This window comes from Scleropages formosus, chromosome 21 (genome assembly GCF_900964775.1).
Source record: "Scleropages formosus chromosome 21, fSclFor1.1, whole genome shotgun sequence".
Taxonomy (NCBI): Eukaryota; Metazoa; Chordata; class Actinopteri; order Osteoglossiformes; family Osteoglossidae; genus Scleropages; species Scleropages formosus.
Genome location: NC_041826.1, coordinates 22,691,511 through 22,711,565, shown reverse-complemented (window position 1 = coordinate 22,711,565; position 20,055 = coordinate 22,691,511). Strand labels below are relative to the sequence as shown.

The 20,055-nt window shown below is 42.9% G+C and overlaps 2 protein-coding genes across 3 annotated transcripts; one reads left to right on the top strand and one right to left on the bottom strand.

Annotated features, from left to right (window-relative positions):
* Nucleotides 1–8,264, top strand: LOC108920770 (adhesion G protein-coupled receptor G3-like). Of its 2 annotated transcripts, none has more exons than XM_018729801.2 (18): nucleotides 1–182; nucleotides 413–530; nucleotides 857–895; nucleotides 1,114–1,203; nucleotides 1,783–1,842; nucleotides 1,953–2,075; nucleotides 2,605–2,682; nucleotides 3,223–3,358; nucleotides 4,008–4,158; nucleotides 4,372–4,500; nucleotides 4,844–4,954; nucleotides 5,055–5,094; nucleotides 5,223–5,320; nucleotides 5,451–5,569; nucleotides 6,390–6,658; nucleotides 6,780–6,870; nucleotides 6,999–7,279; nucleotides 7,403–8,264. In XM_018729801.2, exons 2-18 carry the CDS (start codon nucleotides 482–484, stop codon nucleotides 7,570–7,572), a joined length of 2,034 nt encoding a protein of 677 aa, XP_018585317.2. In that variant the 5' UTR covers nucleotides 1–182; nucleotides 413–481; the 3' UTR covers nucleotides 7,573–8,264. The 2 variants fall into 2 exon arrangements, with proteins under 2 accessions (XP_018585317.2, XP_018585316.2); XM_018729800.2 differs by having other exon boundaries at nucleotides 854–895.
* A 129-nt stretch (nucleotides 8,265–8,393) lies between these two features.
* On the bottom strand, nucleotides 8,394–11,353 carry knstrn (kinetochore localized astrin (SPAG5) binding protein). Its single transcript, XM_018729802.2, has 8 exons — nucleotides 11,135–11,353; nucleotides 9,705–9,852; nucleotides 9,578–9,607; nucleotides 9,386–9,479; nucleotides 9,044–9,158; nucleotides 8,914–8,975; nucleotides 8,688–8,762; nucleotides 8,394–8,602 (listed from the first exon to the last, which is right to left on the bottom strand). Exons 1-8 carry the CDS (start codon nucleotides 11,187–11,189, stop codon nucleotides 8,465–8,467), a joined length of 717 nt encoding a protein of 238 aa, XP_018585318.2. The 5' UTR covers nucleotides 11,190–11,353; the 3' UTR covers nucleotides 8,394–8,464.
* Between the last annotated feature and the right edge of the window lie 8,702 nt (nucleotides 11,354–20,055).

The following is a 20,055-nucleotide window of genomic DNA, read 5'->3' as shown; positions in this document are numbered from 1 at the left end:
ACACAAGCGGATTTGTCTAGGGAGTTTGTTCATTTGCATGATGACATGGTATTAGGCTCCCTTTGCAAGGGAAATGACAGGAATGCAAAGCTCATGGGTTCTAGACCTCTATCTGAAAGGCCGGTTTTGTTATTGTTGCAGTACAAACATCCTTCACTTTTTCCAGTCATTGGTGGCAAACTGTAAGTTTTGTTTCATTAATAGTTAAACTTTTACAACATTAAGCAATATTATTTGCTCTTAATGTAAATATTTGAGTTAATATAATTTAGTTCTTTTTCAGTTAATATTTTGGAAGCGTACGTGGCATGAATTTTCATGACGGATTTAATTAAATGCTCAGTGAGATGATGAGAGGTCATGGGATATAGGCGTAGGGTTAAGAACCTAACGGTTGTGGGTTCATACCCAGACTTGGCGAGGGCTGTGACTGTCTGTACGCTGGCGGTAAAAACCTCAAAATCTCTGAAACGGACCAACGATGCTGTGGAATATACTGGAGATCATCTTCGTCATTTTGTCATGCAACAGTAAGTTCAAAGCGGGTCCTCTGCTTTCCTGCAAACCAGATGAAAATCTGTGGAAATATTTGTTACAATGATTTCTAGATTTCACCTGTCAGACAGAAATAACCATTTCTTACACACATGTAAGCAACGCTCAATACATTTTAATAAGCTCGTTTAAAAATTTTTCTGTATGTTTTATAATCTTAAAACTGCTCTGAAATCTCACGTTCAGCTGCTCTAAGTTTGAAGCCCATCAAAACTATTTGATTTTTGAACTATTTGATGAACCAGATGCTGTCATTTGTTATCAGCTTCCTAAGAATAATTTTCTTTGTCTTAAATAGCAGAGGGGGAAAAAGCACAGTCCTGTAAAATTTGGCAACACTGTAAGTAAAGAGGACACCTCCATGTGCATCGTTTGTGCAAGTATAATTTCCAAGTATAAACTGTACATATCAAATACATCAGTCTGTTACAGTTTATTGTCTGATCATGGCTACTGCGATACTGTTGCTCAAATATCCATTATTATAATTAAACTGTATTAATTCAGTGACAACCTTGGTACTGTTCCTAATTCTACCTCTTTTAACTGCACCGGCAGCCCCAAGCATCGAATGCAAGAAAATTGTGATCGTTAATGAAACATATTCAGGAGTCCTGCAAAAAGAGTCCTGCCATAATCCCTACAACAGTAAGCCTATCTGCTTTGTTCGTTTTGGAAAACGGAATCAAAATGCATGTGAATCAGGAACACTCAGATGGACCTTCATGAGTGCAATACTGTAATTGAGGAGGGGAGCTGGGCTGCAGTAGCTGGGCGCGACAGCACTGTGACTGAGGGACCCACCCAAGTGCCGAGAGTCTCTTAGGCATAGTACTGTACCCTAAGTTGAACCAAGGCCTTGCACTAGTGACCCTGCCCAGCAGGATTTAATGTTGGCTGTGGAGATGTGCAGCTGAAAAGACTTCCCAACACAACACCCTACAAAGAACATGATGATTGACTTCTGGAGCTGGAAGTACTAGACTGTCTGTGCATTTTGGGCAGATGTTAGTTTGTTGGGGGTCTCATGCCTGCAATCAAACGAGGTTGTTGAACATCTCCATGTAAAAAGAATGAGATGGCATACACTAGAGTACACCAAAGATACCTGGTGGTACCCATTCTCAGTGTCCAACGCCAAGGTCTCCAAGTCAGTATTTAACAGTAAAACGGGGAATGTGGGATGTAAGCAACTTGAGGAACTGATTTTGTTTTTTTATTGTACAGATCAAGCGATACTTGACACTGTTATATCACTGAACTCTAATGGAACTTTAACAGCCAATGGTAAGCCATATAAAACAATAATACAAAGCAATTTCATACATTAATGTATTATATGTAAATTATAAATGCCATGACTTATGAAGTACTTACATTTTTGTGTGTTTTTATAGGTTATTTAGGGAATTTTTTCCTATCAACTGAAAACAACAGTTACAAAGTGTACCTGAGTCAAACCACTATAGATCAGGACCTTTCATTGACCCTTGTAATGACCAAACAGCAGAGTTCATCAGGTACCCCTGTGTTTCAGTTTTTTCACGTTATTTATGTAGCACTTCAGAATGTTTTACTGAATTGGGATGGAAATTAAGAACATATCTGTTGAAAAGAAATAATTGTAGGTTTGAAAATTCATAACTTCAAGTCATAACATGAGGAGCCAGTGTAAATGAACACAGCTGAAGAGGCGCCACTGGAACTTCCTACGAAACGTTTCAAACTGTTTTAGACATGTAAAAAAACCATACAAGGAGACAGAACTACTTTATTATGCACATTGTTATATATACATTGATTAAACAATTGAACTGCTAGTTTCCCAGTAACAAACATGAATGTAGCTCCTCAGTCTACAGTCGTAGAGCCATGAAGTTTCCATAAATAATTGGAAACTGACATCTGTCTTTTATCGATTCATAATTGTTTTTACGAGAACTCAATTAGAATAGTATTTGTGTTTGAAGCAGCTGGCTCATGTACTGTTTGAAATTCTACTGAGAATAACCATTTTTTTTATGTTTTTTTTTTTTTTTTTTTAAAAAGGGAAACCGTGTTTGAATGTAACTCTGAGTACCAGAAATGTTTGTCAAAATAAAACCTACAATGAGAATCTGTGCAAAGGTAAGTCTTTGTTCTAACAGTTAAACAGGGAAAAAAAACATTCAAACTGACACTGGGTGGATGAAAGGAGGGGAGAAAAGGGCTACAGATTAATTTATAGTTTATTATAGTTACATCTGAGGTTTTTAACAAAGTCCAAACCTTGAACAAATGAAGGAATGTCCGTAGTTGTAGGTTTTTACTGTGAATTAGTGGTAAATCCATAGATCCAGTTTCAGTTACCTGTCATGTCAGCTCTTCCTGAAAATGTAAACTGGAGCTGAAATACAAAACCACCTTCAAATAGGGAAAAGTCCGGTCACTTTATTGATTGCCAGTAAGGTGAGCCGATTAAGGCAGCGCTGCAGCACAGGACACCTGCTTCTTTACCCAACCAAATGTTCCTAGAATGATGCAGTAAACTGTCGACTCTCATACTGTTTCGTTCCATCTGAATTTTAAATATCGCAGCTCACGTTGGCAAAAAGTGTCAGCTGAAGGAATAAATGTAAATGATAAAAATGATTTGAAAAACTAAATTAATTTCTCTCTTGTTTCTAGGTGAAAAAAGATACATTATAAACATTTTGGGAAATTCCATTAGTTGTGTGAAATGTGAAAGGCTTCTAGCACCAGACAAAACTTTTTCTATACCTGTGTGTAATGCTACAAATCAAGGAAATCCCAGTTTTGCCTCGTAAGAACAATGTTCTATTACTTTTTTCCTCTCGTTTGTTCTAATGTTTCTAACTCAAGGACTGTGTTTGTTCCCACTGGTTTCCTGATACTAACAAAACATCACTTGAACAGACTGCAACCTGTGGACTGGTGTGTGTGTGTGTGTGTATTGTACCACAGAGGAGCTTCGCAAAATTAAACAAAAATGGGTCTGACAAACAAATGAAACAAAAAGAGGGTTTTTAGGGCTTCAGACTGAATCTATTTAAATAAATGGTAATAAAAGTTTATATAGTTGTCTTACTGGTGGATCTGGGGTTCGAGTCCTGCTTGGGGTTCTTTGCGGTGGACTGGCGTCCTGTCCGGGGTGTGTCCCCTCCACCCTTGAGCCCTGCGTTGCCGGGTTAGGCTCCGGCTTGCCGTGACCCCGCTCTGGGCAAGCGGTAGTAGACATTTTGTGTGTGTGTGTGTGTGTGTGTGTGTGTGTGTGTGGTTTTACTGTAATGAATTGAATCAAACCAGTATAAACTGACAGGTTTTGCTTGAAAATATTGCTTAATAAATTATCACACACAATAACAATGCAGTATTTTCAAGTGAAACTTATTTTACATGAGTGAGCTCATAAATTGGTGTAAAATTCAGCCTCAGTTGTTTAATGCTGACAGGGGGCTGATGAGAAACCTCACATCACTGTATGATCAGATGGGTAACGGGACGACCATGGCCGTTTCTGCTGGAGAAATCAAAGGGCTCATGATTAAAACAGAAAACTTGACTACAGATGCTGATTTTGCAATCGATGACTCAGGGATCAACGTAAGTATTTGTACCGTACAGCAAATTCTGAAGAAAAATGGTGCAAGTTGGCTTTTGCGGAATACAGACAATATTTCATATAAATACCCTTCAGTTCTAACATTATACGAAAAGTTTTTTTAAACCTCATCTAAGAAACATCTAAGAATGAATATGCTGCACATACCTGAGAACTGATGGATCAAAACATTTATATCCATCTCTGTGTTTCAGATGGCTGAGGAAAGCAGTGCAACAAAGGAAGCTGCTACGTCAGTCTCCATCCCCCTGGAGGCTTTGCAGAAAGCAAACTCAAAGGGCAAAGCTTTGCTTAGTATTTTTGTATTTCCAAACATGTCAAAGGTATAAAAATGTTCGAATTTCAAAAATAATTTTATCATGGGAAAAATGAGTCACACCAAATAACCACATCACTGATGTAAACACATTTCCAGCTGTTTGGGGCAGGTGAAGAAATTACACTTAAATTCAGTTACTATGCTTGTATTGGGGCATCTAGTAGCGCATCGCTTAGAGCTGCTGCCCTTGGACCCAAAAGTTGAGAGGTTTGAATCCTACCCCTGAGCAAGGTACTTACCCCAAATTGCTCCATTAAAATGATCCAGCTGTATAAATGGGTAAATAATTTTAAGTAGGTAAGTTGGAGTAAAAGTCAGATAAATAATTCCCTTTTGTTTCCCTTTAGGATGCAAAGAACAGCACTGTCTTAAACGATAAGGTTATTGGAATAGACATGGGAGCAGAAATTTCGGGCCTCAAAACTACCATAAACATCAGCTTCAACAATATTGTTAATGTAAGTAAAGGGACAGAATCCTAATTTACAAAAAAGAGACATAAAAAGTTGCATAGAAGTCAAGACGTGAGGAGCTCATGTTCTAAAGCTGTTCCTGCAGGTCTCAGCCAAGCTGTCTTGCCAGTCTTGGAACGGTAGAGGTAGCGCAGCTCCACAAGACGCCATCAGATACATCAACCATTCAGACACACACTGTAAAATCTCAACAATTTACTCTATTCCCAAGAGCAAGGAAAACTGACAAGCGTTTCCTCCCTTTCCTTTAAAGACCCGCTCACCTGGACACCAAGCGGGTGCGACACCGTGCAACAGAACACAACCGTCACATGCCAGTGTAATCACTTGACATTTTTTGCCGTGCTCATGGTAAGAGTGGAATTTGTTTTTTTTTTTTTTAAAAAAATAAAATAAATAAATAGAAAAAATTTAAAAAAAATGTTGGCCGCCCACATTTACATTTACTCACTTAGACCTTTTTTCATGTGCCATTCCATAGGTCCCAGACGTAACCATTAGCGCCTCCGACTTCACATCTCTCACATACATCACCTACATCGGCTGCGGACTGTCCACGTTCTTCCTCTGTATCGTCCTGTTCACACACTTTGTGCTGAGGTACGTTCCCCTACGCGACCGTTCCCTGATGAGGACGCAGAGACAGGAAATACAGACAGTCCCCGAATTATGACGAGTCCCGTTCCCAGGTCTGTCTAAGTCGGATTCGTACGCAAGTTGGAACAGTTAGGTATGGTGGGTATCTAACGTCAGTTAGGCAAATGTTTGCCTTAGTATATAATATTTAGAGCACCTTTCCATACATGAAAAATATTAAAGAAACACTACCAGATACAAACATCTTTAATATATATCAGAGTAATAATACAATGTAATGATAATAAATGTACACTATATATATATAATAAAGAGGAGAGAATGTGTGTGTGCACGTGTGTGTCTATATATAAAGTAAAAAAACATTAAAGAAACTTTGTTTGCTTTTTGAACGTTTGCTGGCATTTCACCTTTTCCCGATCACTTTATTTCCACTTAAGTTTCAGTTGTGATGGTTTTCCTTTTCTTTGATACATCACTATCACTTGCATCACATTTACGAGGATAAATACAAAAAAATTAAAGCCAAATACAGTAACGCACACAAGACACTTAACAGCAATGTGTTGCGGCTGAAAAGAAGGAAGCGTTTGTCCTACCTCGGGCTCACAAGCCGACACACCGCTGTGGACACACAACGTTTTGATGCTTGTCGCAACGTAGCGTCGTTCGTTATTACGAATCACTGTATGGCACTCAAATTTTTTTATAATAGGCTTTATGGGAGGAGGCTCGTAACTACGGGTTGTACATAAGTCGGATGTTCGTAACCCGGGGGCCGCCTGTACAACGCCCAGCGCCGACATGCCCGCTCTGTCCCCAGGAAAGCCAAAACCAGCCAATCGACCAAAATCCTCATCAACCTTTTCGTCGCCATGTTCCTGTTGAACATGACGTTCCTTTCCAACGAGTGGGTCTCGTCACTGGATAACGTCGCTGGCTGCAAGGTCATGGCAGCGGTCATGCACTACTCCATGCTCGCGACCTTCAGCTGGTTTGCGGTCGAGGCCTTCCACCTGTGCTTCCAGCTGAGCAAGGGCTCCAGCAGCAACGGCGATCATTACGTACTCAAGCTGTGCCTCACGGGATGGGGTCAGTTCACCGAACCAGTGACGCTCTGCACATTTTCACGCGATCTCCCGATTCAGCTTCTCAGCATTTGCATGAAGCTTGTGCCTCCTACTAATTACTCCATCCACGTTTATCTTCCCAGTGCTTCCTGCTCTAGTTGTGGTCGTTCTTTTGGCCCTTGGAAAGTACAACCAATACTCCATTGACTTCAATGATGGGAGAAACGCAAAAATGTAAGTGAACAGTTCCATAATTTATGGAGAGACTGAATGTTCGGCTTAGGTAAAAGCCTGCATTACGTTACTTTGATCCATCTGAGCTCACCCACTGAACACTTACACTTTTCTCCTTGTGATTGCAGGTGCTGGATTACTGACAGTCTCGTTCAGTACGTTGTAAACATTGGCTATTATTCGCTGGTTTTCCTTTTCACCTTCACTGTTTTCATTATTATTATTCGAAGACTAATATATATAAGAAGCCAGAAAAGCAACAGCGGTAAAGGATCAGGAAAAGGGGACATTTTTACTATAATGGGCGTGTGCTGCCTGCTAGGGATCAGTTGGGGCTTCGCTTTCCTGAGCTACGGCCCCCTCCGCCTACCAGGCCTCTACATTTTCACCATTCTCAACTCCTTCCAAGGTAAGCCTGACGAATGTCTTGAGAATGCATGTTTACCGCAGTATTGATGGATCCCTGCATGTTACACCTAAAGTGTCTTCTGTAAACTTTACTCTGAACTTAATGTGGTACCTCATTTTACAGGCTTCTTTTTGTTCCTGTATTATTGCAAAAGCTCCAACGTCCTGGGAGATGGCAAAACTTTCAGCGTATCAAGCAAAAGTACAGCAACTGTCTGCAGCATCGTGGAACAAAATCCATACGCAAACTTCGATACACTAAAATCTGGCCATACAGCCACCAGCCACTCATAAAAGGCAACAGGAAGGAAGGCAAAAAAGGAACTTTGAGTTGCCAAAAACTCTTCTCACTCAGCAAATGCTGAGCATCAGTTGCAATTACAACATAATGTAGGTATTAAGAAGATAAGTAGATAATACAATAGGAAATACTTATGTAAATTAGTCTTATTTACCGAGAGCGAAACCATTATGATTTCTTTGAGTTTTTCAATTAGACTTTGATGAAAACTTATCTAATGACACTTAGACAGAAACTACCACTGAACCTGTTATTTTCGGATAGCGGAAACATTAGAGGTCAGCTAAGGTGATGTCCTTAAGCCTGGCCTAAGGCATCACTATGGCCATCCCCAACCCAAACAGCATCTCAACATCTGGCCTTTTTTTGTTTTTAATGACAGCAATCTAAGTGTTCAACTACTATACAACAACAAATGGTTTGTGGTAATAATATGCCTAATTAACATTTCTGAATTCTTAATTTGTTAACATTATATCACAGTCAGAATTCAATACATACCTCTATGTCTAAGTAAAAAATGTATACAATACGTGCGTAACCAGATGAGAAGTGCTTTGTAATAATGGAACTTTGGGTGTGTTCAGCTTTACCAAAAATTAACAGCATTTGTGTAATTCATGTAAATGAAATTCATAAGTAAAACTGTTACAGATCAATAAAAGACATGTTTTGGTTGATTCTATCAGCTTTACATTTTACTCAGCTACTATATCCATCTGAAGTCAAGAAAAACATCCCATTTAATTGAACCACCTTTAAAACAAAGACTAACACACTTTCCTTCTGGGTTACTTAGAGTACAGATAGAGCTTTGAAGGATTTTACTGTGCCCTCAGTCTGTTCCAGAAGGGTAAAACACCCTACCTCCAGTCACAAAAATATTTAAATCTCACTGAGCAGCAGTGCCTCGGCCTCCTCCATGGCCCGCTCCATTTCTTCCACTTCCAACGAAAACTCGCCCCTTTCCGCAGCGTGCTGCTCCTGGCTCCTCTTCAGCGTCGCCATTTTTTGCTCCACCTCCTATAATTTGTTGCAAAAAACATGAACTCGATGGAGCTCGAGTTACAAGCTCAGAACCACGCTAAAAATTAAAGACAACGCCTACCTCCAGCTGCCGCCTCTGTCTTGACATCTTTTCGCTAAACATCTCCAACTCATTCAGTAGCTCTCTGGAAGCATTCTTAAACAATGGAAATTGCTGGTCATTATATGGCAGATAATAATGTAATAACTATCAAGCAGTAATCTTGCACATCATCAAAATTTTACAATCCATGTAAAATACGTAGATGCAAAATATTGTGATCCTCTATTATACAACAAGAACGTACCATAACATCATTCTGTTGCTCTTCTTTTTGCTCCTTTGTTTCAGCAATTCTTTGCCCTAAAACTAAGAGAAACAATCATTTGAAAACACATGTAAAAATGGGCCCGAATGAAATATAAAAAGTAAGTTACCTGGATCGATATCGCCGGCCACCAGCAACAGAAGGCAGCTTTCCAGCTGTTTCCGCATCTCACATTTCTCTGTTTGAAGATCTGAATACTGCTGCTCCATTTTAATGACCCTGTCCTGCATTCGGAATAAGACTTTACCGTAGTATTGACTCCAAAAGACACTTTCTTAGTATTCATCTTCGTTACCATGTCTACGAGTACATATTTAAATATTTATTCATATTTAAAATCTAGAAGTGGTTAAATATTTCACTGAAATCATACTGAAGTGTATAATGTAAATGCAACATTGCAAAAATATTACGCCGTTTTCCCTCCCAACGACCATTTATGGTCACTTACCTCGTATTCTGACAAGTTTCTTTTAAGCTCCTCAACATTTGCCTGCAAATGGCGATTCTGGTCCTGGAGCTCTGCTTCCAGTCTGGACTGAGGTCTAATGCAGGTAAATGAGCCCCGGTGTGTTTTCATGGAAAGAAAACTTTGTGCAGCAATTATCCAAATATTAAAAACCTTAATTTCAGCAAAGCTTACCCTCTGTTGTCTTTCACCGGAGGTTTTTTCCTGTAAACAACATACACAGAATACAAAATTTCAATACTTCTGAGTTGCAACAAAATATGTGGAAGAATTGCTTAAGAAAAAAAAAAAAAAAAAGTACCTTTTAAAATTGTTATGAAGTCTTCCTTCCTTCGCCTGAACACAAACATCTGTTTTTGCACCATATTTAACATTTGCTGCTGCGCACGTGACTTCGGCATCCTGAGCACTTCTCTTCATGTTGGAGGGGCCCAATGGAGCAGCATCATCTGGAAAAGAGAGAATATGCGTGCTCACACCCTGCCAGGGACCACCACACACACACACACACACACACACACACACAAACACACAACCAACCAGAGAGTAGGAAACAACGTGTGTAATCCATATGTCCTCAACAAGTAGCATATTTCACAGACTCAGTTTTCTTTTTTAATTATAACAGCGGCACCACCAGGTCACAGTGACATACTGAACATGGTAACAGTAGAGAGTTACATTCCAACTGGAAGCATGAATCCATCCATCTAATTTCAGCTGCTGTTTCTCTTGGTCAGGGTCACAGTGATCAGAAGCCTATCCTGGAAGCACACTAAGGGCAATTTTACAGTCACCAGTCCACCTTAACTTCATGTCTTTGGACTGTGGGAGGAAACCAGAGCACCCACAGAACTTCCAAACCCCTCAAAGCATGAGTTGGGCATCGAACCCACGTTCTCTTTCAGCACCACAAGCTCGAATGAAGGAAATCAAACAACAACGTTTCGCGCAAGTGACCAAGTCAGTCGTCCAAGAAGTGTGAACCCACGAGCTGTCAATCACATCGCAGTCTGTGGGACAGAAAAAAATGCAACAAAATCCTCCAGATTTAAAGGGAAATATGAGTATGCCCCACAACTGAATGAATGAACGTGACTACTTCAGTAGAACTACAAGAGACCGAAACGTCATTCTGTATCATATTGTATCATAATTTGAGCGGCAGCCCGCCACTGAATTTCCTCCTCGTGCCGCGCACGCGACCTGGTGACGAAACTACGCACTGAACAGCTGGAATCCAGAACGAACCACTTTCTGTGGAGCCCTTCCTTCCAGAACACAGCAGCTCACAAAAGAATTTAAGAAAAAAAGAAAGAAAACACGATAAGAATACAGAAATTATTTACTGTGCGAAAAGGAAGCGTTGGTGTGTGCAGCTGAATCACGGAGAGAGCCTTCGGCCGGGGGGACAGATGGGACAGAACAGAGCCAAGAACAGTCAAATTATTAAAAAAATAAATAAAAATAAAGTGAGCCGCTCTCCTTTCCGGATTGTGTTGGACTGAGTCCAGAACGGACCGACACCCTTCAGAGACGTTAGCAACGGCACCGCTGCGCAAAGAAACAACACCATTGCGCATATAACTGCGCACACACACTGCACAAAAAAATACAGCACCGCTACTCACACAACGGTCTATAACCGATGAAAGAGAGGGCTCGAAGAAAGTAGCGTTTATTTTTTTTTAAAAAAAAAAAAAGAAGAAACACACGACACGGTCTTCTCACCCTTGGTCGGCTGTGCGTGTCGACCTTCCGCGGAAACCGGAATCTTGGAAGCCATCGCGAAGACGGCTTTCAATGAATAACACCGAGAAAAGGCGCTTCTCTTTAACTCCAAAAAGTGTTTACGACGAGCTGCTGAAAACAATCTTCCCGAACACACTGAACAAACTAAACACTGCAAACTACCGAACTGCACTCGGCCCGTAATCCCGCCTTTCACATTCAAATTGCCCCGGTAGCGCGCGGATTTGCGCATGCGCTGCTCCGCTATCGCCCCCACGTGGACAGAAGGAGAAGAGCAGGTGGCGCTGAACCTCCAGAGCGTCGCTCCGCCGCTCAGCGGTACAATAGAGCGCGACGCGCCGCTGAGCTCAGGCAGGGTTTATTGCGCAGAAAGTGGAAAAACGTGAGCGAGGGTAAACGGGCAGCTAAGAGGCAAATAAAACAGCAGCAAGAGAAAGAAGAAAAAAGACAAATTTTAAACACAGTCCTTACACTCAGCTGGGTTATTCTGTTGGACCGCAGAGCGGAGAACCGAGGAACAGCGCTCAGCGCCAGCCTCAGGCTACAACTCCCAATTAAAGTCATTTACATTTATTCATTTCACTGATGCTTTTCTCCAAAGTGACTTACAGTTACTGATCCATTTATACAGCTGGATAATTTTTTACTGGAGCAATTTAGGGTAAGTACCTTGCTCAAAGGTACTACAGCTGGAGGTGAGACTCAAACCTGCAACCTTAGGTCCAGCTGCCCAGTGTCATGTGGGTGGCACAGTGAGTAGCGCTGTTGTCCCACAGTGCCTGGGTGGTGTGAGAGGATGTAGGTTCAGTCCCTGCTCAGTCTGTGTGGAGTTTGCATGTTCTCCCTGTGTCTACATGGGTTTCCTCTGGGTGCTCTGGTTTCCTCCCACAGTCCAAAGACATGCTGTTCAGGTTCCCACAGAGTGTGCGTGTGTGTGTGTGTGTGTGTGTGTGTGTGTGTGTGTGTGTGTGTGTGTGTGTGTTCCACTGACCTACAGATGAGTTACCCAGTGTAAGTAGTCTCTCTAGCAGTGTAATTCACCGCAGTGAATAAGGTGTGTGGGTTGACAACACTACATAGAGTTCATCGGAAGTTGCTTTGGAGAAAAGTGTCTGCTAAATATGTAAATGTCAGGTCATACTGGTATGAAGTAAGTCATATTTCAGAATAACTGTTACATATTTTCCCACTTTTCTCTATTTTCTCGTATGTGTTGTACGTTATACATGAGCGCATACCAGGAAATTTCACTGAATATTTTGTGTAAACTCCCCAAGGCGCAATTTCGGCAGATTTTACGTCGTGTTTATACAACGATATCAGCGCTGATCGCAAAACCTGCAGAGATCTCGGCGAGGAGGCCGGTCCAGAGGACGACGCTGATGGCCGCTCTTTTTCTTCCGTGTTTTGCCAGAGTCCTGTCGCTGAGAATAGTGGCTCTCTGCATGGCTAAGCCCTCAAAGACTCCGCCGCGCCGTATACCTGGGCATATTCCCTGCCAAGCTCTATAAATATTTAAATTCACTCTTTGTTGAGTGGAAAGTTGAGGCTCTGACATTAATGTGTGTGCTGGTAAGGAGCCCTTTGCTTTCAAAGCTTTGTGAGCAGCGCTGACGGGAGCCAGAACCTGCTATCTGTCCGACGCCAGCAGCATGGCATGTGGGCAGCACATTCATCATCGCGCACAAGAAACCTTCCACTTAGCATAAACAACAGGATCCAGAGTCGGGCGCCGTGCGCTCGAGCAAGGAATTCAAAAGCACGGGGCAGCAGGTAGCGCGCCGATTCGACCCGTTCCCTTACGCTAGAAGGGCCTGGGTTCGAATGACGTGTCCTGCTCTAGTGCCGTTAAGCAGGGTAATAACCCAAACTTGTGCCTTAAACTGTACCCCAAGCAGTGGAAGTCGTTTTGGGTGAAGGAGTCAGGTAAATACGACGCTGATCCCTGGATGTCGCTTCGGAGAAAAGCATCAGCTAAGTAAAGGCAAAGGGGCAAACCTCACCAACGTACATGCAATTTTTTACTCTCCTCCATGAATACGTTCTTCATATCAGCAAGTGTGTCTACATGCGGTCCATTTATTGGCCTTTAAGAATGGTTTTCATTCACAGAAAGGAAAGCTTGTACTAAACACAAGGAATCTCCCGATCTTCCCCCGTCGGTGTTCCGCAGGGCTCAGTGTTAGGTCCCATCGATTGCTTCGTGTCCCTTTGACCCACCTCCACAGGGGACTGGAACTTATGATGGCTTGTTTTCTCTAGTCTCCCATGCAAATCTCTTAGGCCTCTAAATGCTGGCATTTCCTTTAGCTCTCTATCACCTCAAGTACCTGCTGCATAAGCACTGCATTATGCATAATTAACCGCGGTATACAGTATGTCCGGAAAGACACTTGGAGTACTTGAATATGAAAAAAATCTGTTAAATTAAAAATTAATTAAAAATTAATTAATTAATTTGAAAACTCTGTGTGTGAGTGACACAGAGAGTGTGTGTGTGTTCCACTGATGTATGGATGAGTGACCCCTTGTAAGTAGTGTATCTAGCAGTGTAAGTCACCACAGTGAATAAGGTGTGTGGCCTTGTAACACTACATAGAGTTCGCTGAAAGTCACTTTGGGGAAAAGCATCTGCTAAATGTATAAATGTAAATGTAAAAAAAGAGCACAGGAAAATACATGTACACCCCAGGTATTTTACTGTTTAGTTTTACCATACTTCAAAAAATTGTACATTACTGCTATGGTCACTGGCCCCAGAGAGGTGTCATTCATCCATCTTCTCATGTACAATAGAGTCATGTAGGCTCCTTGTTCAGACCTCAAAGTTTCCTTAATCCACTCAAAGTGGTTTCTGCAGCTGGCTCTCAATTTGCACCACTTGTACCAAGCAGGGTCACAGCAAGACAGAGCCTAATCCAACAACAGAGGGTGCAGGGGACACCAGTCCATCACAAGGCACCCCCAGCAGGACTTGAACCAAGCCCACTGCCCCACCACACCCCTATTATATTTATTTAGGAAACACTTTTGTCCAACACAACTTCAAAGGAACTCTATGTAGTGTTACCAGCCCACACACCTTATTCACCATGGTCACTTACACTGCTAGATACACTACTTACAGTTGGTCCTTCATCCATACATCAGCAGAAAACAAACACTCTGGGTGAACCTCAGCATGTCTTTGGACTGTGGGAAGAAACCAGAGCACCCAGAGGAAACCCACATAGACATGCGGAGAACATGCAAACTCCACACAGACTGAGTGGGGATCAAACCCACATCCTCTTGCACCATCCAGGCATCGTGAGACAGCAGCACTACTCATTGAGCCACCTGGTCTCCGCAACAGCCCTTTCGCCTTCCGTTTCAGGTACCCTCTCAGTGACCCCGTACACTGGTAAAGCCCTTTTTTCAAGGCCCGTTGCAGCAGTGTACCGCGTGTTTGCTTCCACTTTTCCGCTGCACGTTCACACAGCGCTGGCAAACGTTCAGCCTCTGCAGCTCCCAACTTATTCATGTTTTTCTCGAAAATGTGACTTTGTGGTGCCCCTTCCACAGAAAATGCAGTGTATAATTTTGACCAAACCATTCGCTGTGTGTTTTTTCCAACCCCTAATTAATTATAATTTGGTGCAGTTTGCTCCCGTCAGGCCAAAGGAATGTCAGGGCTGTGAGGAGAGTCGAGCGAAGACCAACCGTTAGGAGGGACGTCGAGTTTGCCCTAAAATCAGCCCCATTTTTCATGGCTCAAATGTGTTTCAACAGCTTTTTATTTCTCCGGGTCCCCCGGCCCGAGGGTGATGTGCACCGCGGTAAAACGCTCACTGCCGTGTAAAGTGTAATTAGAAAAACTTGCGCTAAATTCATTTCTGACAGCGGTGAAAAATTCCAGCTCTTAGTATCCGCTATTGCAGCAATGAGTGCAGTTTTGTAATGTGATATAATTTTGTATTTCTCACAGTCGACGAGTTTGCGTAGCTGGCAGGGAGAGAGTGTGTGTGTGTGTGTGTGTGTGTTTCATTTGCAGTAAAAACACGTGCTCCAGCGTACGGGGGAAACAATAACGAGCGCATTTTAATAACGACAATATTTGACAATATGCAGAGACCGATGGAGACGCCATGTGTCGCGAGGGGTGAGACCAGTAAATGGGGAACTTCTCGAGATGCCAAAGCCAGAGCAGGCGCCCAACAGGCCGTCCCAGAACACGGCTTTTAGCAGACAGTAACGCGGAGAAAACACATTAAAGCTTTCAGTATATTTAACAGATGGCAACGGAGTCGCTGCCATGTAGCCACAAAAGCGCAGTTTTGTGCTGACAAATATAGTTTATTCCCAGCACCCCCTCCCCCGTCCCCCCCGGCACCCCCCGGCACACACCCTCCCCGGTGCGACCACAAACCCACCAGGCCCAGAAAGCAGGACCCAGAGAACAGCACACTTGGGTCTGTCTGCTTTATCCACACACACTTGTGAGAGTCTGCTTTGCAAGGGGTGGCGCAGCGGCGCGGCGGGTCTGGGGTTCGAGTCCTGTTGGGGGGTGGGTTGCGATGGACTGGCGTCCTGTCCTGGGTGTGTCCCCTCCCCCTCCAGCCTTGCTGCTAGGTTGGGCTCCGGCTTGTCGCGACCCTGCTTGGGGCAAGCGGTTTCAGACAGTGTGTGTGTGTGCTTTGTATAAATGCGTCTCTCTCTCTCTCTGTCTGCCTTATCGAGATGCAGTTGAGCTGATGTGGGGTGTATCTATTTCGTCAACAAAACACACACTCAACATCAACTTCGTTGAAAAACCGTACGATGTGTGTTTACACAGCACGCTACACACGCAGTGCTGACATTTCCCAGAAGCGCTTTAATCGTTTATTTGTGTTTTTCATATTCATTTTCCCAAGCGGCGTCGACTTGCGGGTTCTGACTATAAATGACAAACTTTTAAACGAATGAATTCATCCACGTTTGCATTTATTCGTTTGAGAGACGCTTTTTCTCCTTCGCGCAGTATGCGGGACACACTCTTCACTGCGGGCAGCGGCTCCTCATCCCGGTGACACCCGTCCGTCGCTGCGACTCACTGCTTTTCTTCTACTCACTTTACTCAAAAAACAGAATCGGGGGCCACCGTTTCTCACAAAGAAAAGTTCATGAAATAATAGGGAATATACAAGCAGCGCTGCCACAGTTATATACCCCAATAAACACTCAGCACGCTACATTTTATTTTTAGTTTGTTTATATTACGGCTGGTTGGGTGCCTTTCCAGTCTTCTGCACAGGGCCACAGAAGAGCTATGAGCGGGTCTCCACTTGCGTCCTTTTAACTGGACATTTTTCACATGCAGCATAAAGGAAAGATCTCAGACTGGTTTTCCATTGAGCATCTACATGACATTTACGTTTATTTATTTAGACGCTTTTCTCCAAAGCGACTTCCAGCGAACTCTATGTGGTGTTACCAGCCCACATACCTTATTCACCGCGGTGACTTACACTGCTAGATACACTACTTACACTGTGTCACTCATCCATACATCAGTGGAACACACACACACTCTCTGTGTCACTCACACACTATAGGGAACCTGAACAGCATGTCTTTCAACTGTGGGAGGAAACCAGAGCACTCAAAGACTTACACTGCTAGATACACTACTCACACTGGGTCACTCATCCATACATCAGTGGAACACACACACACTCTCTGTGTCACTCACACACTATGGGGACCTGAACAGCATGTCTTTGGACTGTGGGAGGAAACCAGAGCACACCCACAGAGACACAAGGACAACATACAGACTCCACAGAGATTGTGCAGGGATCAAACCCACATCCTCTTGCACCACCCAGGTACTGTGAGACAGCAGTGCTGCTTGCTGTGCCACCGTGCCGCCAAATAGGGCTCCTCAAACATTTTGATTAAATCAGCTCTCTCTCTCTCTCTCACACGCACACACACACACACTGAAACCACTGAACCGGAGCCTCACCCAGCACCACAGGGTGCAAGGCTAGAGGGGGAGGGGACACACCCCGGACGGGACGCCAGTCCATCACAAGGCACCCCAACCAGGACTCAAACCCCAGACCCACCAGAGAACAAGACCCGACCAAACCCGTTGCACCAGCATATCCCCCATGAGTGAATAAACTGTTGTTTGCAATGTTATCGTTCTGATATCTTATATAATAAATAAAACTGAACAGCTCTATTTTACCTGTGTGGTTCCATGGACTTGTAATATTCAGCACTGTTCAGACAGCACACACGCAGACGGAATGACAGGTGCAAAGTTTAGGTGCGCACACACACTCCATGTCCAGGTTTCCCTCCTACACAGAAGCCTCCTTGTGCAAGAATTCAGACTTACAAGCAATTGCATTTTGCATGATATTATTATTGTTATTAGTAGTAGTAGTAGTAGTAGAATAAATGTAATGTTAATGTAATGTATGTAACAAGTTAGCCCACACTTTGGAGAAAGACATCGAAAAATGGAAGTCACCATTCAAAATATGAGCCTTGGTGACATCGGAGCAGAGCGCAAGGCAGGCGGCCGCCACCATCCCCCCATCCCAACACACGCACACAAACACACACAGTATGGCTTCTGCAAATTTCTTTTACCTTTGAGCCTTGTGCAGCCTTGGAAGCATCCTTCAGAAATCTTGTGATTCTTTACTGTCTCTAGTAATATGACCTGCAATAAAAACAAATTAAAGAAAGTGCTAAGAGCTGAAACGGCAACGAAAGATCTTAGAGGTTTGAAACTAGAAGTGATAAAATACATGAAATTCCTTTTAAGGACAGTATTGTTACTAATGGTCTTGCTAATGGGACAATTTTCTATTATTTACTGCTACTACTACTACTGTTAATAATAATAATAATGATGATAATAATAATAATAATAATAATAATAATGCTCCCAGGATGTCCAATTACAATTAAGTGGAGAAGATCACACTAAATGAAACTGCACATATCCTACTCGAAATGCCTGGGTGAATTTCTTCGGTTTCTTGCTGAGCTCCGACTTCATGAAAAGTACAAATATTGGACTGGAGGAATAATGACCACATTATTATTATTATTATGAAAATGTAATAGAATGGAATGATATTTATTTTATGCAGTGCATGTAAAAGGAGCTTCTCAAAACACTTTACAGTACATAGATATATATTGTTATGTATCAGCATTTGAAGCTCCATCAATAAAAGGACTTTATTTAACGTCTTGAGAGTTTTTGCGCGGATCAAGGAACCTTCTAAAAGCTGACCGTTATTAAATGTCCTGCTTTTACTGTCTCTAAGTAAAAGGACTGAGCAGAGAACGACATCATTTTCCTACATGAACTGCATGCATTATGTAATATTTGAAGAAATGGTGCAGTTTCGCGTAGCATTTGTATTGCTTTAAATCGAACACGTTCGAAAGCACCGCATCATGTGGCGACACGCAAAGCGAGATAAAGTCGAGTACAACTAACTGCATGAAAGCTTAGGTATGGAAATGTTGTGAGGAAAATTTTCCCTTTGGATGACAGCTCTCATATTCATGCCGCACTGATGGTTTCTCGCATGGAAATGTAATGGCTCTGATGACACGATAAATGCTCGGCCGTAATAACAGTGCTGTTTGGCGTGAACGCGCTGCTGTCATTGGTGTGTGAGAACTGGCAGCGGTAAAGGCCTCGGGCCGGGGGGAGGGTGCCAGGGGGGGGCTTTAGCTGGGGACTGAAAAGGGCCACGAGTCTGAAAATTCAACGTAGACAAGCAGGCACCACTTGCTGAGGTCCCATCTCCAACTTGCCGTCATTAATAAGCAGCATCCCAGCAACATCTGCAACTATTTAAGTTGAATTTTAAATTACGCCCACGTTACATCACCATTCCGAGCTGTTCGGTTACCACGCAAGTGTGTATTCCGCTTCTGCGTTTATGATTCCTCGTCGCCTTTATTTCGAACCCAGGTTTATCCGAAGGGCGACGCGTCAAGGTCAGCGTCGCCTTATGGCTGCTTCCCCTTCGCATCTGTTCTCAGAATTAACACATCAGTTTGACCAGCTGGGCAGGACAGGACACCAGTCTGCCGCAAGGCACCCCAACCGGGACTTAAATCCCAGACTTGCCACGCAGCGAGACCCGGCCAAGCCCACTGCATCACCGCACCCACTTTGAGCAAAGTAGTTGCTCCAAATTGCTCTAGTAAAATTACCCAGCTACATAAATGGATAAATAATTAGAAGCTTGTAACAATGTAAGTGTAATGCTTGTAATATGTCTCACAGCGCCCGGGTGGTGCAAGAGGACATGGGTTCGATCCCTGCTCAGTCTGTGTGGAGTTTGCATGTTCTCCCCGTGTCTGTGTGGGTTTCCTCCGGGTGCTCTGGTTTCCTCCCACACTCCAAAGACATGCTGCTCAGGTTCACCCATGGTGTGTGAGTGACAAAGCGAGTGTGTGTTCCACTGATGTATGGATGAGTGACCCAGTGTAAGTAGTGTATCTAGCAGTGTAAGTCACCGCGGTGAATAAGGTGTGTGGGCTCATAACACTACATAGAGTTCATTGGAATTCGCTTTGGAGAAAAGCGTCTGACAGATAAATAAACGTAAGAACTGTAACCTTAACATTATATGTTGCTTTGGAGGAAATTGTGAGCTAAATGAATAAATGGAAATTCCAGAAAGTTGCCCACATATTCCAGAATTCATCACAGTTGTCATGCAAATCAAATATCAAGTGGAAAATTGAAGCTCTATGGGACGGAACTTCTGGTGTCAGCCACAATATTAAAATCCTTTTTTTGCCAAATATGTAAGAGTAGTTAGTCTGCATGCTTTAACAACAAGAAAGAATGATCTGTGGTGGCAAGGTAGGAGCAGAGTCTTTGAACA

Coding starts and splice junctions, on each gene's coding strand:
- LOC108920770 (XM_018729800.2), top strand. CDS start 482: ATGCTGTGGAATATACTGGAGATCATCTTCGTCATTTTGTCATGCAAC. Junction 4,955..5,054: donor GCTTCAACAATATTGTTAAT/GTAAGTAAAGGG, acceptor CTGTTCCTGCAG/GTCTCAGCCAAGCTGTCTTG. Junction 5,570..6,389: donor TTCACACACTTTGTGCTGAG/GTACGTTCCCCT, acceptor CTCTGTCCCCAG/GAAAGCCAAAACCAGCCAAT.
- knstrn (XM_018729802.2), bottom strand. CDS start 11,189: ATGGCTTCCAAGATTCCGGTTTCCGCGGAAGGTCGACACGCACAGCCG. Junction 8,763..8,913: donor AGCAACAGAATGATGTTATG/GTACGTTCTTGT, acceptor CCATTGTTTAAG/AATGCTTCCAGAGAGCTACT. Junction 8,603..8,687: donor GACAGAGGCGGCAGCTGGAG/GTAGGCGTTGTC, acceptor AACAAATTATAG/GAGGTGGAGCAAAAAATGGC.